The sequence below is a fragment of the Ranitomeya imitator genome, chromosome 10 (genome assembly GCF_032444005.1).
Source record: "Ranitomeya imitator isolate aRanImi1 chromosome 10, aRanImi1.pri, whole genome shotgun sequence".
In the NCBI taxonomy this organism is placed as follows: Eukaryota; Metazoa; Chordata; class Amphibia; order Anura; family Dendrobatidae; genus Ranitomeya; species Ranitomeya imitator.
This window is the reverse complement of record NC_091291.1, coordinates 141,811,045-141,835,214: the sequence shown is the minus strand read 5'-3', so window position 1 is coordinate 141,835,214 and position 24,170 is coordinate 141,811,045. Positions and strand designations below refer to the sequence as shown.

At 46.5% G+C, this 24,170-nt stretch overlaps 1 protein-coding gene across 12 annotated transcripts in view; it reads left to right on the top strand.

The window, feature by feature from the left end:
• Positions 1-24,170, top strand: part of PKNOX2 (PBX/knotted 1 homeobox 2) — a 340,867-nt gene that overhangs the window by 296,322 nt on the left and 20,375 nt on the right. For all 12 annotated transcript variants that reach the window (XM_069741543.1, XM_069741540.1, XM_069741536.1 and 9 more), the window contains 2 exons: positions 12,476-12,647; positions 18,322-18,510. In XM_069741543.1, the coding sequence (XP_069597644.1) occupies positions 12,476-12,647; positions 18,322-18,510 (361 nt within the window). The remainder of the gene's footprint in view (positions 1-12,475; positions 12,648-18,321; positions 18,511-24,170) is intronic.

Below are 24,170 nucleotides of genomic sequence, written 5' to 3'. Positions count from 1 at the left end.
TTGTAGTTCTCCCATCCCCTTTATTAATTTTGTTGCCCTCCTTTGTACTCTCTCTAGTTCCATTATATCCTTCCTGAGCACCGGTGCCCAAAACTGGACACAGTACTCCATGTGCGGTCTAACTAGGGATTTGTACAGAGGCAGTATAATGCTCTCATCATGTGTATCCAGACCTCTTTTAATGCACCCCATGATCCTGTTTGCCTTGGCAGCTGCTGCCTGGCACTGGCTGCTCCAGGTAAGTTTATCATTAACTAGGATCCCCAAGTCCTTCTCCCTGTCAGATTTACCCAGTGGTTTCCCGTTCAGTGTGTAATGGTGACATTGATTCCTTCTTCCCATGTGTATAACCTTACATTTATCATTGTTAAACCTCATCTGCCACCTTTCAGCCCAAGTTTCCAACTTATCCAGATCCATCTGTAGCAGAATACTATCTTCTCTTGTATTAACTGCTTTACATAGTTTTGTATCATCTGCAAATATCGATATTTTACTGTGTAAACCTTCTACCAGATCATTAATGAATATGTTGAAGAGAACAGGTCCCAATACTGACCCCTGCGGTACCCCATAAGATATAAGATCATCTCCTTCAACAATGTGCTGTCCTGGAGCCAGAGAGATGGAGCCGCTGAGGTCCTCGATGGAGACTTTCTCTAGTCACAGCCTTATCCAGTGTGAAACGAGCAAATCTATCTGTTTCTCTCTAGTCATTTGGACCCCGGCCGGCAGAGTTTTCCAAGCACAGAATATACTGCAAGGTCATCGGCGCCTTTACTACTATTGTACATAAAATTAATACTAATTGGCTAGTAATATCGTATCGCCTTGTAAAATGGAATGTGAGCTTTTACAGGGATTCATATAGAAAGTCTAATTAATTCCGGAGTAATTATGTCACAGCTGCCACGTGCTTTACTCATTTCAGAGCTGCCAATTACGGCCAGTGCTAATATAGAAGTTTTATGCAAGTCGGAAAACTGCTGCTTTTATGGGGAAAAAAAAACAGACAAAATGAAAAAATTGCAAAATGATAGAAAATTTGTTTATTGCGTCCACATCTGTATATACCTTCAGCCCTGGGAATGCCGTCAATGGTGATAATATCTGGGCCCTTAACAGTAACATCCTCCATTTAATAACTTGGAGGTTATTTATCAAGAATATTTTCCCAGTTTTGTGACATCAAAAAGTTGCAAATTTTGTAGCAATTTTTTTTTTTTGCAATAAAATTCAACTTTTTGTGATCTTTACACTGCTCTCTACATTTTTTTGAAATACGGGTGACTGACAATGGTGCAAAGTTATCTATGCAAATAGATCTAAGCTCGACTTCTGACTGAGTTGTGACTTCATAAAAAGTTGCATTTCTCACTTCAGCAGGAAGATGAAATAACAATTTGGAGATACCGCTCCAGATAGGAGTGTTTCATATAAACGTGCTCCATGTTTATCAAACATTTGTGCAAAACTTGAGTTTTTTTGCATAAATCTTAACTCAGCCAGAAGTAAAACCGACTTTCAACAATTTCCTTTATGAAAGATTCCCTTCATTATTCTTCGCTGATTTCTTACTATAAAGTGGTCAAAGCTTTGATTTCCTAAAGCAGAACTTCAGATCCCCTGCACAGACATACAGGTGCTTCTCACAAAATTAGAATATCATCAAAAAGTTTATTCATTTCAGTTCTTCAATACAAAAAGTGAATCTCATATATTATATAGAGTCATTACAGAGTGATCTATTTCACGTGTTTACTTCTGTTAATGTTGAGGATTATGGCTTACAGCCAATGAAAACCCAAAAGTCATTATCTCAGTAAATTAGAATAATTAACAAAAAACACCTGCAAAAGCTTCCTAAGCATTTATAAAGGTCCCTTAGTCTGTTTCAGTAGCTCCACAATCATGGGGAAGACTGCTGACCTGACATGTCCAGAAGGCGTCACTGACGCACTCCACAAGGAGGGGAAGCAACAAATGGTCATTGCTAAAGAAGGCGGCTGTTCACACAGTGCTGTATCCAAGCATATTACTGGAAAGTTGAGTGGAATGAAAAAGTGTGGTAGAAAAAGGTGCACAAACAACCAGGCTCACCTAGGAATTAGTAGTCAGAAGTTTCCTGCGCAATTTTAGCGTTCCCTCTCCCGCATGGTGGCTTTTTTTTCACCCTTGTGTTTACAGACAAGTTCTGAGATCTTCAGACAAAATAAAGATGAAGTAAGACCTTCATCATCGCTGGGTATTCACAAACCATAAATTATACGTGCATCCATTTCATCCATGTGTGAATATTGCCCTGTCGTCAGATCACGTTCGCCAGGTGCTGGCATAGGGTGGAGCGTGGGATCTGTAGAAGCCATGAGACATTGCGCGTCCACTGCCTTCATGATACGGAATGGAAGAGCGGATGGGGAAAGTAGATCCTATTTCCGAGAGGCGATCAGGGCCGATATTTCATGAGAATCTATAAATGGGATAATAGATTATTAATTAGCTAAGCACAGAGCAGTGGGGTGCACCCAGGGTCATAGCGGGGGATATGTGAGCCCTTCTCATTATGGCCGCTGATGACCCTTTTTTCATTTGGCTCGCTGGGAATAAAATTGTAGAGGAAATACATTGAGGAAGCATTTACATGGCGCAGAGCCCCTGGCTTTCATTTGCCGTGCTGGCTCCCAGGCAGAGCAGTGCTGAATGCGCTCAATTAGGCCATTAGAGAGATGCATTCCTCTTTATTAGCCTGTGTCAAATCCTTTTTATTAGTGGCTGCAAACGACCCTTCGTCTGCAGTAAAATGTCATGCCAGTTCAGCCCTCTTATTTGTTCTGCGCTGAAGAAGATCAAACTCTCCCCAGAAATATGGCAGAAAGAGAGAGGGTTATTTACCTTCTGAATCCAGTGGCGCGTTAACCCTTTACGTCAATCGTTTTTAGCCAAGATTTCATTGCTATGAAACAAAATAGTCCATGCAACATTGTGAGGAAGCAGACGACCGGGCCGATTTATTAATGCTGCTCCTGAGGACGGGGCGGTATTTGTCAAAATGCATCCATACCTGGATGATAAATCTGCAAAAAAGTCTCCAAAAGCAAATCTTGTTAGTTATGCATATATATGCAAAAAAGTGCCTAAGATTATAAAAAAAAAGGAAATGATCAGCAACTCTATTAACTCTTGAAAAAAAAGGAGAAACCGGAGTTCATGCTAATGAATAAAAATATGTATTTTATTAGAAAAATATAAATAACGAATATAAACACATAAGTAGTGGGCAAAATTGGGTTAAAACATTGACATTAAAACCAGAGTTGAGAGAGCCAGAAATGCGGTATAAGTCATAGTAGCCAAGGATAAATGCATATACAAATTATCAATAAAGAACAATTCTGAGACAGTAAACCATCGTACACATAAACCAATGGTGTAATATGTATAGGGCAATCGCATATATTAACAACCATAAATGCATGAATGCATAGAGAAAGGATGGTGACAAAGAGAAAAGGATTAAAATATAGCCGCAATTACCCGTTAGTATAGTTTTAGCAGCATGCCGGCTCGCTATCCCCAACGTACGTTTTGCTTTATCATTGCTTCCTCAGGGGCGTGGCTGAATATCGTATGTGTACGACCTTATATGTTAAGTTCCTCCTATCAAATGATCGGCCGGAACCATTCACAATACAGAAATCCACGCATGCGCACCAGCACCATACGCGTCACGCAGCCGTGCCTCCACCCATCTGATGCCTATGTTATATGTAAAAATGACCCATTAGCGTATTTGGCCATGTTTATTTTACATGTACAGCATATTATCCTTATATAAGTTTAAAAATCAAATTATATGTACATAAATATAAACATAATACAATGTTTCACCACAGGCAATGATAGGGTTACGTAGATTCATAAACAATACATGTGGGGTTTAGAATCCCTTGCGATATAGTGAAGTTCATCCTTAGACCAAAACGCACTCAACCATGTGTACAAATCAAAGATGAATGATGATGAGGTAAAGTGCCGAAGAAAGGAACAATATGAGAATAAGCGGAATTACTGCAAAAAGGACAAATAATAAACAAATAATTAAAAGAAGAGTGCAAATGTATTAAAAGCACTTTAAAATATCAAGTGAATGTGGAGGCAGCGATTGCTGAGGCTACAAATGCCCAGAAACAAATTTTTTTAGTCCGTTTTTAAAAAACTGATCTCTGCTGGAAAACAGATCCGTTAATTGACCATCCACTTTAATTTGTAACGGATCCTGTAAGCAAAAAATGGATCCTTTACAAATAAAAGAAAAACGGATGGCTAATTAACGGATTGTTACTGGACTTGTGAACTATCCTAATTTAGTGCTGGGTCCGGTCACCACAGCCAGTCCGCTGTGCAGATATACTATTATAATCCTTACTATGCCAACGCATTGCCTTCCAGAATGTGCCAGGCCAACGGTGGCCTTCAGCTCTGAATGTGCAGAAAGGGTGCAAGTCGGCTATCTGCTGTATACATATAGCCTGTACATGCTGCAGTATTGCAGCAGAAGTTGGGCATGAAGCCTGGTATTGCAGCTTGTTACATGGGGTAGAAATAAAATGCAGAGGATCCAGGACTGGTAGGAGCCTCTGTGGTCTGTGCAAGTCGTCTGCAGCTGTGCCGCCCCTGAATAAAGGCCCTGTGAAGTAGTAAAGTAGCTAGAAGCATAGAAATGTTGCACACAGCTCTAAAGCAGGCCTACACAACATACAGCCCGCCGAAGGATTTTGTGTGGCCCGCTGCGCTTGTCGCTCATCACACTGCTTCCGGGGCAGCACAGACAGAGAGACATCGGGCACTGGTAAGCGCTGCATGGAGGAGCCGAGGATTAAATGTCATGTTATTTTAGATGAGTAGCCAGTGGAGGGCTACGAGGTGCAGCGCCAGCGTCTGTGCCCTCTGCCTCCATTCCCTGGCAGAGACGCCGACTCGCTCATGACCGAGGTCCCGCACTTCCGCTCTCCTCTCCTGCTGCTGTTGTCCCGGGTATGCGCACAGAGCGCAGATTCTTGGGCACTGTGCTTAGGGCCCACATGCTCCTTCCTTCTTAAAGGGGCTGAGCACTCACCGTCCTAAAGTGTTCCCAGCCAATGGCTTTGAGACAAGTGCTATTTAAGGCACCTCCACCTGCATGGAGGTGCCTGTGCAACGTTGTAATTTGTTTCTAACACACTTGCTAGTTCTCAGGTCTCAGTCCTCATTTCCTAGTACATGTGCCCTGTACGTCAGCCTTGTCCATCTACCTCTTTATCAGCCGTGACCGCCTGCCAGGATACCAATGGTGCCCATCAGTACCCGCCTGCCTATGTATCTGTCGTGCCAGTCACCATGCCAGCCAGTACTTGCTAATTCTACTATTCCTGGCTGTTCCTGCGTCCTGTCCCTTGGGGGTCAGCTGCCATCTACCTGAGGTCAATCCTGGCGTAGCACCTGGTTCCGTCTCCCTCGTCCCTCCGCGGATTGCAGTATCGCCAGCCGCCATGCATCCAAGGTCGGACTTGGTGAGGCACTTTGTCTCTCCTCTCCAGGCTCTCCTTAGATCCCGGCACAGTGGTTCCCCCACCCAGTCGTTACACAAAGGCACATAATGTAAGAATTTGGGACATTATGGGGCAATTAGGGTGGATTGTGAAAGGGGCATAGTAGCGAGAGACAATGGGGTGGGGGGACTTGGAAAGAGGTAGTTTGAGGGAGGTATGGAAAAAGGCAGTATGTGGGGGGACATGGAGAGGGGTTGAGTGGGGATATGTGGATCGGTAAATTATACAGATGGGCAGTATGTGGAGATATTTTGGAGAAGGGTAGTGTGGGAGGTTATTTTATAGAAAAGCAGTGTGGGAGAGCGTATATTGATGGTGTTTCTGGTGCTGCATTAATAATAATAATAATTTTTATTTATATAGCGCCAACATATTCCGCAGGACTTTACAATTAAGCGGGGACATGTACAGACAGTAAATTCAGTACAAGTTAAGACAATTTAAACAGTGACATTAGGGGTGAGGTCCCTGCTCGCAAACTTACAATCTACAAGGAAATGGGGGGACACAATAGGTGAAAAGTGCTTGTTATTTCAGGTCTGGCAATTATAATAAATAGGGATTTTCATATAAAGCTGCATGATCCGGTCATCAGCCCATGTGTTTAAGTGCAATAGTCAAGTATCAAGTGCAGTTATCGCGTGCATGGAGGGTGTGGAGACAGATGAATAGTAGGGGGCGGATTCACATGCAGATAATATTTGGAAGGAGGGAACAGGACAAAGTTAGTTTACTGAGTAGTTGATGTGGTAGGCTTGTTTGAAGAGATGGGTTTTTAAAGCGTGCTTGAATAGGTCGGGGTTAGTTATCAGTCTTATCGTCTGGGGAAGTGCATTCCAGAGAGCTGGTGCAGCACGAGAGAAGTCTTGGAGACGGAGGTGCAAGGTTCGGATTACGGGGGATGTTAGTCTTAGGTCATTTGTAGAACGGAGGGCATGTGTAGGGCGATAGACGGAGATGAGAGAGGAGATATAAGGCGGTGCAGAACTGTGGAGAGCTTTGTGGGTGAGAGAGATGAGTTTATACTGGACCCTGTAGCGAATGGGTAGCCAGTGTAATGACTGGCACAAGATGGAGGCATCGGTGAAGCGGCTGGACAGAAATATGACCCTGGCTGCTGCATTCAAGATGGATTGGAGAGGAGAATATGACCCCAAAATAGCGGGCATGCTGCTTGGGAGTTATGGTTGAACCCTCCACGGTAATTTCGATGTTGGGTAGAGTGAGGTTAGTAGAAAGGAGAAACACAAGTAGTTCAGTTTTGGAGAGGTTTAGTTTCAGATAGAGGGAGGACATGATGTTAGAGACAGCAGACAGACAATCCTTGGTATTTTGAATTAGGGTAGGGGTGATGTCGGGGGAAGAAGTGTATAATTGGGTGTCGTCAGCACAGAGATGGTACTGGAACCCAAGTCTGCTGATTGTCATGTACTGATGGTGGTTCTGACACTGCATTCATATACTGACTGTGGTTCTGGCGCTGCATCCATGTACTGACTGGTTCTGACACTGCATCCATGTACTGACTGTGGTTCTGGCACTGTATTCATGTAATGATGGTGGTTCTGGCGCAACATTAATGTACCGACAATGTTTCTGCATCTGCTTTCGTGTACTAAAGGTGTTTATGATGCTGCATTGATGTACTGACGGTGGTTCTGGTGCTGCATCAATGTACTGATAGTTGACTTACAACTATTTAGCATATGATTAGTTATACAGATTCTTATTATGTCACTGTTTTGCTCCTGTTGATGGAATAATCTTTTCCCTAGTAGCTCAGTGTGTTATTAGGTTGATTCCCAAGTGAAAGGTCACTGATTTGAATTGAAGCAGATTTCTCAAGAAAAGAGAAACTTAATAATCCAGCTCCTCAATAGTGATCTCTCGGCCAAGAAAATAGCCAAACTGCATTATGTGAACACCATGACAGCTGTAAGAATACGAAATGAAGTCTGTCCATCCATTCAACAGCCAAGAGGTGGCCATTAAGGCAAAATGTTGGAGTCAACAAGTTTGCACATCATAAGGTCTATCGGTTCTGGCACGACAAACACTGTAGTGGAGGTGATTCGTGTGCTTCATAATAGTGAGATCACAGGCGGCCATGTCAGCACATTACACAAGTCTGAAATGGTGAAGCCTCAACTTCAATATCGTCATAAAAAGTGTTTGCTTGAGATTGCAAAAAAGTCCATAGATGGCTCTGATGGGTGCAGATGTGTCTAAGGGAAAAATGGCTAACGGATCAAGAAATTGAAGGAACTGTCATGTTCGTTGGAGGAAGCCTGATGATATGGGGATTGTTTCACAGCCAAAGATGTTGGATACTTGACCAGGATCGATGGTGGTCTCAATTCTGAGCTATGTGTGAGTATCCTACAAGATGAGTTACTTCGTACACTCAAGTACTATGGATGTGAAAAGAACAACAGTGTTCCAGCAGGACAACAACCCGAAACAGACGTCGAGATTGTCGAAGAAATGTTCAATGACCATGTAGATGTGCCGGATTGTCCCCACAGTCCCCAGACCTGAAGAACAAGCTGTATACAGACCCCAGTGAGGTGACCAGTATGTACCAACATGGGGAACGTGTAGTAGAGACCTGGGATCAGAATTCGGTCAAGAGATAATCATTTTATTTTATATAGCGCCAACATATTCCGCAGCACTTTTCAATTAAGTGGTTACATATACAGACAATAAATCCAATACGAGGTAAAACGGTTTAAACAGTTACATTAGGAGTGAGGTCCCTGCTCGCAAGCTTACAAATGCTGGAATCTGAGAGCAGCCCAGAAGGATTCAGGCCGTGGTGAAAGCCAAAAGTGGATTTACAAAATACTAACAAAATAATAAAAATTAGCTCCTTTACCACCTTGGGTTTTTGCGTTTGTTGTTTGCTCCCCTTTTTACAAGAGCAATAACTTGTTTTTTTGTTGGACGAGTTGTACTTTGAAAGACCCCATTGATTTTACCATATAGTTTACTGGAAAACGGGGGAAAAAAAAAGTGAAATTACAAAAAAAGTGCAATTCCACAATTGTTCTTTTTTGTTACCATGTTCACCAAATGATAAAACTGACCTCCCATTATGATTCTCCAGGTGATTACGAGTTCCTAGATACCAAACATATATAGGTTATTTTTTATTTAAGCAGTGAAAAAAAAAATCCAAAGTTTGTTTAAAAAAAAAAAAAGGCCCCATTTTGGAGAAATGTTGCGTCTCCATTTTTCAGTGATCATGGGCTGGGTGAGAGCTTGTTTTTTTCGCGCCGAGCTGACATTTTTAGTGATATTTATTATTGATTGATTTCTATTGATCGCCTGTTATTGCATTTTATTGCAATGTTGTGGCAGCCAAAAAATGTCATTCTTGCATTTTTATTTTTTTTCCTCCTAACGCCGTTTACCGATCGGATTAATTATTTTTAAATTTTATAGATCGGGCATTTCTGAATTCGGCGATACCAAATATATGTATTTTTGTTTTATTTTGAATGGGTCAAAAAGGGGGGTAGTTTAAACTTTTAGATTTTTTTTTATTTTTTAACTTTTTTTTTTTTTACATGCTTTAATAGTCTCCTTAGGAGACTTGAAGCTGTGATCATCTGATCGCCTGTGCTACACAAGCTCTGCTATATGTAGCAAAAGTGCTCATCCGTGGCCGGTGCTCACAGCAGTTCAGCAATGACAACCACAGGGGTCTCATGCCCCCCAGGTTGTCATGCCAACCCATGTGATGGGTGCCAATGGGTGGAGCTAGAGATGTGCATCCGATTTGCTCATCAGATTAGGTGTCATGTGGCTGAAAAGGTGCGGGCTTAGCATCGGAACCCGCATCATAGAGGGGGAGGCGACCTATGACGTACCAATACGTCATAAGTCTTAAAGGGGTTCAAATTTTGATTTTTAGGAGTAAAACAGTAAGAATGCAGTGACAAGACAGGAATCTGCATAACTAATCATGTGCTAAATAGTTGCAAGTTACATTTATGTAGGAGATAGTCAAGATGTTTGTCTGTAAAATGATGGTAGTTTCGCATTCGAAGCTGTTGTGGATGGTGAGATACGGAGCCTGAAAGTCAGAAGATCAAAACGGTGTTAACCTCCAGCTCATCAGCAGGGCCAGCGTTAGGGGCAGGCAGACAAGGCAGCTGCCTAGGGCCTCAGCTCCACCATCCAATGGCATGCCGCTAATTGCAGCACACCATGCTGCCACTATGGGGCCCGTGACTTAATGGGGCCCGCCCCGGCGCCAGCATTGCCTCATTCCCCTGTGTGCCGCATTCAACTGTATCGACATCATAGACTTCAATATTGTTGATCACACTCGTTTATCGGCCTGAATTCAGCACATGCAAATGCAACCAAAATGCTTCTGTGTGACGTGCAGTATGTTACCATTTGGGGCCCCATTTTAAACTTTTGCCCAGGGCCCCACTTTGCCTAAAACCGTCCCTGCTCGTCAGTGTATATCACTATATGCTGTTCTCGTAGATGCCTAAACAGTCGGTTATAATGTTATGAGCCACGGCTAGTGGCCTGTTTAGCACCACTATGTGGGTGGTCCATCCACGGTTCCTACCTCGGCGTATTTATATCTATATTAGTTGGCATGAAATTTGCCAAAGTTGAAGGATAACTCCTTTCTCCAGTCCAAACTTGCAGCTTTAATTTTCTGTCAAAATTAGTGCAGAGGTTGAGGGCACGCGGCTGAACTCCCACCACCGGGCACCGCTGCTCGGATTATTAGTTCCTGGTAATTTAGTGCCCTTGCACTGGGTCGATTTGTGCCTTTTCATTTCTAATTGATCTAGTGCCTGTTTAAATGGCAGGAGGCATCTGCTGAGAGTTGGAAGGTTTATAAGGCGCAATAATTCATAACACAGTCTGGAATTTGTCTTTCATATCCCTGGGCTAAGCCCCTGCAGGGCCGGCGAAATTACGGCAGGCAAGGCAGCGCGTTCTATTCTCTGCTCAGGACTCAGAGCCTTGCATTAAACTGGGATCAGCGCAGATTACTCTATAATATGATGCAGCATTAGAGCCTGCAAATTAGACCCCGCAAACGTCTTAACCCTTTCACCGCCTCGTTTATATTACTCCTTGGTGTATTTCACGCGACTGCTGCAATAAGGGCGCAAAGAATAAGAAAGCTGCCGCTCCTGTCATCTTAATGAGAGCTATTCCAATCCGTTTCATTTCCGTTTGCTCTTTTTGTCTCGCAAAACTAATCTGACGTGTATTGTGTATATTAGTAAAAATAATGCTCAAGTTTTTCTGGAAGTACGGTAATGTCGTAAAGGGTCCTTTTTAGGCTGGAGTCACAATAGCGTATAAAAAATCAATCCGATGTTGATCCAGAAAAGTGGGATGAGCGTCATGTCACTACAATGCAATTTTTCTCACCTACCATCCGTATGACATTCGTATGCAATGTGTTTTTAACATGATTTTTTTTTACATACTCTATGTAATTTAAAGCTAGTTTTCCAACTAAATAACGCTGCCGCTCATCATTTCGGCTCTCGCGCTGCCATCTGTGACCCAGATCTGTGACTTGCGGTAACCTGACTGATGCCACCGCTCCTCACAGCAGCCGGGTTCTCGCTGGGGGCAGCATGAGACACGGCATTGGCTGCATTGGCCTTGCAGAAACTAAGTAACCAATATATCCACTTTGTCCTCTCACCCCGACACCCCCAGAAGAAGCTGGTGGCGAAACGCGCGTCGGGGTGAGGGGACACCTGGAGCACCTCCACAGGTAAACATTGGCAATTATGGCATTTCCTTTGTATATGTATGGATAATATTATTTAGACCGACATGGTCTTGGGTCAGCTCACTGTATAGCCTACAAGGCCGGCCCTAGTCTTGTTATAGTCAGGAGCACTACACTTGGATATATTTGGATACTGACCTTGATTTTTTGGTCCGTATAACTCTGGTAGTTTTATCCTTATATTTATGCTTTTGATCCTGTGTGGTTGCGTAGTTTCTGTAAGGGACTTTATTGTTAGCAGTTCTACTTACATGTATAAGGACTAATATTTTGGTGGTAAATTCACAACAATTTTTTTTGCTGGATTTATACCAATGTAATGGTATGTGCACACGTTCAGTTTTTTTTTGCGTTTTTTCACGATAAAAACTCATTAAAAATGCATACATTATGCATTCTATCATTTAGAATGCATTCTGCAATGTTTGTACACATGATGCGTTTTTTTTCCGCGAAAAAAAAAAAACGCATTGCGGTAAAAAAGCAGCATGTACATTAATTTTCCATTTTTTTTTTGTGTTTTTCCCGCTATTCTATGCATTTGGAAAAAACACAAGAAAAAAACGCATCAAAACTGCGAAACAAACGCATGCGGATTTCTGGCAGAAATGTCAGGTTTTTGTCAGGAAAATTTCTGCCAGAAATCCTGATGTGTGCACATAGCCTTAGGCTTTTCCTTGTGCTGCTATTATTATTAATTTGGTCCCCAGATCTTTATGTATAGTGCTCGGCGTCCCCAACTAACGGCATTCCTGCTTTTTTAACTTTTTGTTTTTTAATATTGTTTAATAAAATGATTGTTTTAATTTTACTTTTTGGGATCTCTTCCTTGTCTTATATTTATTTATATGAGATTAGTTATTGCATCTAATGAATGCGCCAATTCTGGGGCGGCTGAGGTCTGTTTTTATACTGGAATCGGCCTCATAGCCGTGGACATTTCCAGCCTATTAATGTCAGCCTACAGCTTCTCTGCCTTGCTGATCATCAAAAATAAGGGTACCCCACATCATATCTTTGTGCCCACCTCCCAATGTTCCTTTTCTGCCATTCTTTCCCTAAGATGGTCACTAATGTAGACATTTGTGTTTCCTTTCAGACACCCGTTGTTCCCGCTGTTGACGCTGCTCTTTGAGAAGTGCGAGCAGGCCACGCAGGGGTCCGAGTGCATCACGTCTGCCAGTTTTGATGTGGATATTGAGAACTTTGTGCACCAGCAAGAACAAGAGCATAAGCCATTCTTCAGCGAAGACCCCGAGCTGGACAACCTGGTAAAGATGGCAGCTATGGAGGCAGACGGTGTCCTCACAGGCAGCGCGCAAGCTGCTGTCCTCATGGTATTCTCCCTGCATGCATGGAATCCAGGCCATACTGTTCTATGGGTGCCTGAGGCACAAAGGATGCTCTTAAAATAAGAAAACATGACTACTGTATCCCCAAAACAGCGCCACAACTGTCTGCAGGTCATGTGGGGTATTGCAGTTCAGTTACATTCACATTTCACGGGTTCTCCAGGGTCATTGACTGCCACATCGGGAGCTGAGCGGCACCAATGATGATATGGCAGATATCTGCCATGATCCTGCGTGATCCTGCGTCCTGACAGGCGTCTTCCAGCACATCATGAATGTCGCTGCTCCGTTCCCTGTGTAGTGTTGAGTGATGCTGGAGAACCCCTTTAAGGGAGCTGTGATGCAATACCACATGCAGCCTGTGGTCAGTGGTGGCGCTGTTTGTTTTTGCTGTGTATAATAGTCGGTGGCTTTTTTGTTTCCAGATACTTTTAATTCCTCCTTGTAACAATTACAAGAAAACGTGGAGGGAAATGATCATTTAAGCAATTATTGCGATTCTCCGGACTTTGTGCATCACATAATTAATGAACAGAAATAATAATTCCACATGAACACGTCTTAATTGAGCTCTTTGTCATTCAGTCACGACCATTCTGCGGTCACTAGTTTTTATTTGTTGTTTGGCTAAATGTTAATGGTCCTGACTTCCCCTTCATAAGCCGCGCTGTCTTCAGTGTGGGGAGGATTGGATTTTAAAGGGCATGAAATCTATTTATTGTCACAGGGATAATAATGAGAAAAGGGATGAAAACTCCGAGAGGATGTGAGACCCCAGATGCTTCCAATATCCTATGTGTCACTTATTACAGATAAGACATGGGCTGTCCTGACCCCCTCTATTCCCCCTCTGTCCTGACCCCCTCTATTCTCCTTTTGTCCTGACCCCCTCTATTCCCCCCTCTGTCCTGACCCCCTCTATTCCCCCTCTGTCCTGACCCCCTCTATTCCCCCTCTGTCCTGACCCCTTCTGCTCCCCCTCTGTCCTGACCCCCTCTATTCCCCCACTGTCCTGACCCCCTCTATTCCCCTTCTGTCCTGACCCCCTCTATTCCCCCTCTGTCCTGACCCCCTCTATTCCCCCTCTGTCCTGACCCTCTCTATTCCCCTTCTGTTCTGACCCCCTCTATTCCCCTTCTGTCCTGACCCCCTCTATTCCCCCTCTGTCCTGACCCCCTCTATTCCCCCTCTGTCCTGACCCCCTCTATTCCCCCTCTGTCCTGACCCCCTCTATTCCCCCTCTGTCCTGACCCCCTCTATTCCCCCTCTGTCCTGACCCCCTCTATTCCCCCTCTGTCCTGACCCCCTCTATTCCCCTTCTGTCCTGACCCCCTCTATTCCCCCTGACCCCCTCTATTCCCCCTCTGTCCTGACCCCCTCTATTCCCCTTCTGTCCTAACCCCCTCTATTCCCCCTGACCCCCTCTATTCCCCCTCTGTCCTGACCCCCTCTATTCCCCCTCTGTCCTGACCCCCTCTATTCTCCTTTTGTCCTGACCCCCTCTATTCCCCCCTCTGTCCTGACCCCCTCTATTCCCCCTCTGTCCTGACCCCCTCTATTCCCCCTCTGTCCTGACCCCCTCTATTCCCCCTCTGTCCTGACCCCTTCTGCTCCCCCTCTGTCCTGACCCCCTCTATTCCCCCACTGTCCTGACCCCCTCTATTCCCCTTCTGTCCTGACCCCCTCTATTCCCCCTCTGTCCTGACCCCCTCTATTCCCCCTCTGTCCTGACCCTCTCTATTCCCCTTCTGTTCTGACCCCCTCTATTCCCCTTCTGTCCTGACCCCCTCTATTCCCCCTCTGTCCTGACCCCCTCTATTCCCCCTCTGTCCTGACCCCCTCTATTCCCCCTCTGTCCTGACCCCCTCTATTCCCCCTCTGTCCTGACCCCCTCTATTCTCCCTCTGTCCTGACCCCCTCTATTCCCCCTCTGTCCTGACCCCCTCTATTCCCCCTCTGTCCTGACCCCCTCTATTCCCCTTCTGTCCTGACCCCCTCTACTCCCCCTGACCCCCTCTATTCCCCCTCTGTCCTGACCCCCTCTATTCCCCTTCTGTCCTAACCCCCTCTATTCCCCCTGACCCCCTCTATTCCCCTTCTGTCCTGACCCCCTCTATTCCCCCTCTGTCCTGACCCCCTCTATTCCCCCTCTGTCCTGACCCCCTCTATTCCCCCTCTGTCCTGACCCCCTCTATTCCCCCTCTGTCCTGACCCCCTCTATTCCCCCTCTGTCCTGACCCCCTCTATTCCCCCTCTGTCCTGACCCCCTCTATTCCCCTTCTGTCCTGACCCCCTCTATTCCCCTTCTGTCCTGACCCCCTCTATTCCCCTTCTGTCCTGACCCCCTCTATTCCCCCTCTGTCCTGACCCTCTCTATCCCCCCTCTGTCCTGACCCCCTCTATTCCCCTTCTGTCCTGACCTCCTCTATTCCATCTCGGTCCAGACCCCTTCTGCTTCCCCTTGGCTCTGACCCCCTCTGTTTCCCCTTGGCCCTGATCCCTTCTGTTTCCCATCGACCTGGACCCCACCTGTTTTTTCCTCAGCCTGGACCCCACCTGTTTCCCCCTCGGTCCAGATGCCCTCTGTTCCCCGACGGTCCGGACCCCCTCTATTCCCCCTCGGTCTGGACCGCCCCTTTTCCCCCTCGGTCTGGACCACCCCTGTTCCCCCTTGGTCTGGACCACCCCTGTTCCCCCTCGGTCCAGACCCCTCTGTCCCCCCTCGGCCCGGAGCCCCTCTGTTCCCCCTCAGTCCAGAGCCCCTCTGTTCCCCCTCAGTCCGGACCCCCTCTGTTCCCCCTCAGTCCGGAGCCCCTCTGTTCCCCCTCAGCCCGGACCGCATCTGTTCCCCCTCAGCCCGGACCGCCTCTGTTCCCCCTCAGTCCGGACCCCCTCTGTTCCCCCTCAGCCCGGACCGCATCTGTTCCCCCTCAGTCCGGACCCCCTCTGTTCCCCCTCAGTCCGGAGCCCCTCTGTTCCCCCTCAGCCCGGACCGCCTCTGTTCCCCCTCAGCCCGGACCGCCTCTGTTCCCCCTCAGTCCGGACCCCCTCTGTTCCCCCTCGGCCCGGGCCCCCTCTGTTCCCCCTCGGCCCGGACCGCCTCTGTTCCCCCTCGGTCCAGACCCCTCCGACAGGTTAAAAGTCCACCTTCTCAGCAAGTGTCCCCTGTTGGGCAGCCGTCCTTACACGTAGGATTGGTGGCCGTCTTATCACATACGTCGTGTGCGGCTGATCTCGCTGGGCCGTCCATCTCCACAGAGCATGTAACATACATCGTCTATATAGTAAATAGTGATGTGATCCGATTATTTAGGGGTTATATATATATATATATATATATATATATACATATATATATATATATTTACCCCATCTGCCCATACAGAAAAGCCTGAATACCCAAATACACTAATCAGGACCTACATTTTTCCCATCTTCATCACTTTTGGAATATACTGTTTATTAAAATTTACAGCCGTTCTTGTGATATTAACACTCCTTTGTTTTACAGCTTATTGCCTTATAGACCGACCCCCCCTGATAGATGGCAGAACATGTGCAGTGCTTACAAGCCCTTTTCTATTGAGCTTGAAAACACTGTTTTCAATCTACGAGGATCCGTGGAGCACAAAATTGCCTCCTAATCCCGGCAAAGCCTGTGCACAGGGCTTACAAGCTAGACAGCCGCGGTGGTCGGTCTCCTAAGCAACAAGCTGTAAACAAATGTGTTTAATCTCTCTTGAACGGCTGCACATTATTACTGAGCGATAAGTTACAAAACTGCTTCTTTTTACAAGCACTATCTGACGATATCCATCTTCTTTTTGGTATATTTGCTTCGGGATGTGCCAGAAATGCAAATCTGCCCCAATGTTGTAAATCTGGCAGAAACCCCCAGATGAGCGCAGTAGGCGTGCGAGAAGTTTTCAAAGTTTGTAGTTTTTGTCTAAAGCTGAACTTTCGATGCCGGCAGAAGCCTGTATGCAGCTCACACATTGACCTTTCCTTCCTCCGACCGTTTATGCCCAGTATTACGACTTGGTTTTTAACTGACCGGAAACGTCTCTCGCCCCCCAGTATGCTGAATCCTTATTGCCGCCTTATGTTCTGCATCTCCTCCTGCGATGTAAATCCCCAGAAATTGTTCTGGCGTAGAGATGATGAAAAGGCCAGCGACATTAGCCATCATTAGAAGAGAAATCATGTATTCCTCACAGCCGAGATGCACATAATTAGAAAATAGAAAAAGGTCAGATCTTGCCATTATCAACTCAATCAGCCGCAGAGTGCCGCGCAGTCAATTAATTCAGCATCTATGTTTTTTACAATCCTGTGCACGTCTTGCGGTGGCCTGTAACTCTTCGGGGGGACGGATATACTGCTCGGCCAGGCAGCGACATAAATGAGAGCCGAGCAAATGATCTGCGCTAATTGAGAGATTTATGTCACTGTGTGTCCGGAACGTATGGATAATGTGCGAGTCCATAGAAATGTGCATGAATCTCATCGGGGTGTTATCCCGCCACCTGCTGTATACCGCCCTGATGTATATTTATATACACCTATATACCATGCAACGGCGAAACATTAACGGAAGGAAACTTCTCTCCAGCAGGCGTCTTATCTGTGTGCATTAATTAGGACGGATTTATATTAAATGTTTGTTTGTTGTGAAAAAAAAAAAACTGCTAAATATTGTACAAAAAATTGAATATTTGAAAAGGTGGCATGTAGACAAATCTAAAGGATATGTTACTATGGGGTTTTTCAAGTGTATTTAATTTGCACAAAAATCCACAAAGAAAAAAACTCTGAATAAACTTCCTAATGGATAAACCTCCTACAGAACACATGGTGCAGTTTTTTTTTAGTCAATTCTTTAGTTTCTGCTTACAAAAAAAAAAAAAAAACACTCCAAAATTTAATACCAAATAATTTGAAGCATGTAAACTGCTCCATACCTGAAAATGCACCAAAAACTCGTTCTAAAAATTTTTTCTTTCCATACGGTTTTTGGATGCGTATTTGCACCCAAATTGTCCCAGTGAGCGCGGCCTCCGGGCGTCCTGCAGTGTTCCTGCTCGTGGCCACTGGTTTACAGCCCAGTGACATTGTCTTACAAGCTGCTGCTTTATTTGCAATGTTTATTGCATGAGCCACATAAATTATGGGGTCCTGTCTGTCCTTCCCCCTAGAAACTATCTTTATCGTCTCTTTACAAGTCATTAAAAATGTGCAGCACTAAACAGATTGACGGAGGTGCGCAGCTCCTTCATCTCTGGAGACAAGTGACCTCCACGTCTTCTGTAACAGGGTTATGGGGGTTATTTAAAGCTTTTTATTGGGGGTCAAAAGAGCAGGAAAATCCTTGAATATAGGAGTGTAATGGTTTCCAACCTTTGGCTCTCCAGTTAGTGTTTAGTGTGGGCTGCATCACTGTGTGCATGCTTGGAGTTGTAGTCCTGTAATCTGTAGGGTCCATGACGGGTCAGTCCGCCCCACATCTCTGCCATATTATTCCGTAGCCTCTTTCTCCAGAACCTTTGCATTGCTGAAGGATGATGTGCGTCATGGAGTCATTTGGCTTTTTCAGATGGTGAAGGCGATCCAGGTGCTGAGGATCCATCTGCTGGAATTGGAGAAAGTAAATGAATTGTGCAAGGACTTTTGCAACCGGTACATCACCTGTCTGAAGACGAAAATGCACAGTGATAATCTGCTCAGGAACGACTTGGGTGGACCCTATTCCCCAAACCAGCCATCCAACAGCATTCACGCACAGGTCAGAAAACGCTTTCTGTTCGTGGTTCTTTTCTGCCAGCAAATGACTGTGGAACCAACATAGCGTAAAACACTAAGACCAATATTTGTGTCTGACATAAAGATGTCAGGAGACGATCGATAGATATTTGTGTCCAGACATACACATGTATGCTGCACGCAGCCGACTGCATGGCTTCTCAATGAGAGGAGGGGAATAAGCCATTGGAAGACACCTCTGGTCGACGCTTATCTCATGAAGTCGAAATTCAACAGCCCCGACCCTTTGCTTTTTGGGGGCTGGCAGTGAGGAGAGTCGGCACTTCCCCATAGACAAAAGTTTGGCCAATCCTGCTGAAAATGGTGGGTTTAACTGACGTTCGTCTACTGTGTGTGACCACCTTTATTTGTTGACTGCTTTGTCTACCCCCATGCAAAGCATTTTTGACATCTCGGAGTTGTGCCGTTCATATACAGTTGTTTAGCTGCAAAGATGAAGAATTAAAGAATTATATGATACAATTTTCTCCGTCTGCAGCCTCCACTAGGGGGAGCTCCCTGTATACAGAAATACATGATAAGATCCTGTCTGCAGCCACCACTAGGGGGAGCTCCTGTATGCAGAAGTACATAAGATCATATCTACAGTCACCACTAGGGGGAGCTCCCTGTATACAGAGATACATGATAAGATCCTGTCTGCAGCCTCCACTAGGGGGAGCTCCCTGTATACAGAGATACATGATAAGATCCTGTCTGCAGCCACCACTAGGGGGAGCTCCCTGTATACAGAGATACATGATAAGATCCTGTCTGCAGCCACCACTAGGCGGAGCTCCCTGTATACAGAGATACATGATAAGATCCTGTCTGCAGCCTCCACTAGGGGGAGCTCCCTGTATACAGAGATACATGATAAGATCCTGTCTGCAGCCACCACTAGGGGGAGCTCCCTGTATACAGAGATACATGATAAGATCCTGTCTGCAGCCACCACTAGGGGGAGCTCCCTGTATACAGAGATACATGATAAGATCCTGTCTGCAGCCACCACTAGGGGGAGCCCCCTGTATACAGAGATACATGATAAGATCCTGTCTGCAGCCTCCACTAGGGGGAGCTCCCTGTATACAGAGATACATGATAAGATCCTGTCTGCAGCCTCCACTAGGGGGAGCTCCCTGTATACAGAGATACATGATAAGATCCTGTCTGCAGTCACCACTAGGGGAAGCTCCCTGTATACAGAGATACATGATTAGATCCTGTCTGCAGTCACCTCTAGGGGGAGCTCCCTGTATACAGAGATACATGATAAGATCCTGTTTGCAGTCACCACTAGGAGGAGCTCCTGTATGCAGAAGTACATAAGATCATATCTACAGTCACCACTAGGGGGAGCTCCCTGTATACAGAGATACATGATAAGATCCTGTCTGCAGCCACCACTAGGGGGAGCTCCCTGTATACAGAGATACATGATAAGATCCTGTCTGCAGCCACCACTAAGGGGAGCTCCCTGTATACAGAGATGCATGATAAGATCCTGTCTGCAGCCACCACTAAGGGGAGCTCCCTATATACAGAGATACATAAAATCCTGTCTGCAGCCACCACTAGGGGGAGCTCCCTGTATATAGAGATACATGATAAGATCCTGTCTGCAGCCACCACTAGGGGAAGCTCCCTGTATACAGAGATACATGATAAGATCCTGTCTGCAGTCACCACTAGGGGGAGCTCCCTGTATACAGAGATACATGATAAGATCCTGTCTGCAGCCACTACTAGGGGGAACTCCCTGTATACAGAGATACATAAAATCCTGTCTGCCGCCACCACTAGGGGAAGCTCCCTGTATACAGAGATACATGATAAGATCCTGTCTGCAGTCACCACTAGGGGGAGCTCCCTGTATACAGAGATACATGATAAGATCCTGTCTGCAGCCACCACTAGGGGGAGCTCCCTGTATACAGAGATATATGATAAGATCCTGTCTGTAGTCACCACTAGGGGGAGCTCCCTGTATACAGAGATACATGATAAGATCCTGTCTGCAGCCACCACTAGGGGGAGCTCCCTGTATACAGAGATACATAAAATCCCGTCTGCAGCCACCACTAGGGGGAGCTCCCTGTATACAGAGATACATGATAAGATCCTGTCTGCAGCCACCACTAAGGGGAGCTCCCTGTATACAGAGATACATAAAATCCCGTCTGCAGCCACCACTAGGGGGAGCTCCCTGTATATAGAGATACATGATAAGATCCTGTCTGCAGCCACCACTAGGGGGAACTCCCTGTATACAGAGATACATGATAAGATCCTGTCTGCAGCCACCACTAGGGGGAGCTCCCTGTATACAGAGATACATGATAAGATCCTGTCTGCAGTCACCACTAGGGGGAGCTCCCTGTATACAGAGATACATGATAAGATTCTGTCTGCAGCCACCACTAGGGGGAGCTCCCTGTATACAGAGATACATGATAAGATCCTGTCTGCAGCCACCACTAGGGGGAACTCCCTGTATACAGAGATACATGATAAGATCCTGTCTGCAGCCACCACTAGGGGGAGCTCCCTGTATACAGAGATACATGATAAGATCCTGTCTACAGTCACCACTAGGGGGAGCTCCCTGTATACAGATATACATGATAATATCCTGTCTGCAGCCACCACTAGGGGGAGCTCCCTGTATACAGAGATACATGATAAGATCCTGTTTGCAGTCACCACTAGGAGGAGCTCCTGTATGCAGAAGTACATAAGATCATATCTACAGTCACCACTAGGGGGAGCTCCCTGTATACAGTGATACATAAGATCCTGTCTGCAGCCACCACTAGGGGGAGCTCCCTGTATACAGAGATACATGATAAGATCCTGTCTGCAGTCACCACTAGGGGGAGCTCCCTGTATACAGAGATACATGATAAGATCCTGTCTGCAGTCACCACTAGGGGGAGCTCCCTGTATACAGTGATACATGATAAGATCCTGTCTACAGTCACCACTAGGGGGAGCTCCCTGTATACAGTGATACATGATAAGATCCTGTCTGCAGTCACCACTAGGGGGAGCTCCCTGTATACAGTGATACATGATAAGATCCTGTCTGCAGTCACCACTAGGGGGAGCTCCTGTATGCAGAAGTACATAAGATCATATCTACAGTCACCACTAGGGGGAGCTCCCTGTATACAGTGATACATGATAAGATCCTGTTTGCAGTCACCACTAGGGGGAGCTCCCTGTATGCAGGTTTATTATTGCGGTAAGTGTGCGCGTTTTATGCACTGAGCCGTTAGTCCTTTATCGTTTTGCAGTACTGTTTCTGCGTCTATATCTCTTGCAGCTGTTCTTTCCTGTGTATAATGAAGGCTTCTGTCCCTTTGTTGATGGCAGCGGGGAAGCAGCTGCAGGGAATGTGACGTATCTAATAGGTATATATTGGATAAGTGCGGTAGATACCATGCACTAATCTATGAGCAAAGCTTTACTTTACAGATTTTCTGGCAGTGCACACGAGATGCCGCTCGCCTTTCATGTGCGTTTCTGCGGTGTTTTCGGTGGCGCTGACCATCGTCTGATGCCTCCGCGCAGCGGTCTAATGAATGCAGCCGCGCTCGCACTCCCATCATTCGCAGCTCTTGATCCAGCTGTCACACTTCCAACAGCTTTTGTTTTATGTATTTTATGAGCTGGAGAGAATATTTAAATATTGCATGTGCTGGCGGCCGCCGAGGTGGGAGACGATGATATCTGGAATATTTGATGCGCTCGTCATTAACAGACAGAATATTCCAAGCAAAATTTTAAAAAATTTTTACTTTTAGTTCTGGAATGGCCTGTAAAGAATCCAAATAAATAACGGCGTGAAAAATCTAATTTAGACATCCAGGGATAACAAAGTCACTTAATCACTGATTTTAGAAGTAGAGAGAAAGTGTTTTTTCTTTTTTATTTTCTTTTCTTGTTTGCTAATATGCTCTGGAAATAGACTCCTTATCCTTTCCTTGCTTATTGCAGTTTCCCTTATGAGCGAAATTAGCAAGAAACTTGCATAAAGGACGACAATAATTGCTCAACGAGCATCTCGTTTGTAATTTATTAGCTTCTATTATTGCGGGTTGTCATAGCAACAGCTCGCATCCAGGGCGACAAGAGAGATGTTAGATATGAGGAGATGAGACTGCGAGCTCAGGAAAATGGAGATGCACATTTTTATCAGTAATTTTGCTGAAAATAGGAAGTAAGAAGTTAATGAGATGTAAAGCTGTCCAAAGGCTGTTGTGAATATATATTTTTTTAACTGTTGATCTAATTAGAATGCATCGGTCAGGAAACATAATAAGGATTTCACATGTCACAAAAGCCCCCCGATCGTGACGGAGAAGAAATCTATGACACAATTGCAATAGCCGGTGGCTCAGAGTAGAGACTCATCTCTGCAATCATCCAATTCAGGCTTTATTTATAGGAGGAGACCACCGGGGCTAGCCAGGAGAGTAATATGGCCGCCAAGCCCCAGCAGTGCCAAGTGATGACGGCCGGCGCAGCTCCACTGTAGAGCGGGGACGCCCTGGGCAGCTCCACTGTAGAGCGGGGACGCCCTGGAAAGCTCCACTGTAGAGCGGGGACACCCTGGGCAGCTCCACTGTAGAGCGGGGACACCCTGGGCAGCTCCACTGTAGAGCGGGGAAGCCCTGGGTAGCTCCACTGTAGAGCGGGGACGCCCTGGGCAGCTCCACTGTAGAGCGGGGACGCCCTGGAAAGCTCCACTGTAGAGCGGGGACGGCCGGCGCAGCTCCACTGTAGAGCGGGGATGGCCGGCGCAGCTCCACTGTAGAGCGGGGATGCCCGGTGCAGCTCCACTGTAGAGCAGGGCTTCCCGGTGCAGCTCCACTGTAGTGCGGGGCTGGCCGGTGCAGCTCCACTGTAGAGCGGGGACACCTGGGGCAGCTCCACTGTAGAGCAGGGCTGGCCGGTGCAGCTCCACTGTAGCGCAGGGACGGCCAGGGCAACTCCACTGTAGAGCAGGGCTGGCCGGTGCAGCTCCACTGTAGAGTGGGGATGGCCAGTGCAGCTCCACTGTAGAGCGAGGACCAGCCGGCGTAGCTCCTCTGTAGAGCGGGGATGGACGGTGCAGCTCCACTGTACAGCTGGGACCGGCGGGCGCAGCTCCACTGTAGATCGGGGACCGCCGGCACAGCTCCACGGTAGAGCAGGGATCGCCGGCACAGCTCCACTTGTAGGGCAGGGACCGTCAGCGCAGCTCCACTGTAGAGCGGGGACCGTCAGCGCAGCTCCACTGTAGAGCGGGGATTGCCGGCGCAGCTACACTGTAGAACAGGGACTGCCGGCGCAGCTCCACTGTAGAGCGGGGACCGCTGGCGCAGCTCCACTGTAGAGCGGAGACCACCGGCGCAGCTCCACTGTAGAACAGGGACTGCCGGCGCAGCTCCACTGTAGAGCGGGGACCGCCGGCGCAGCTCCACTGTAGAGCAGAGACCACCAGCGCAGCTCCACTGTAGAGCGGAGACCGCCGGCGCAGCTCCATTGTAGAGTGGGGACAGCAACCAGGGGTGTGTCGAACGGGGCAGATGGCCATGGGAGCTCCAGTGTAGGGGGGGATGGTCACTGGATCTTCCCCATATAAAGGGGATGGCT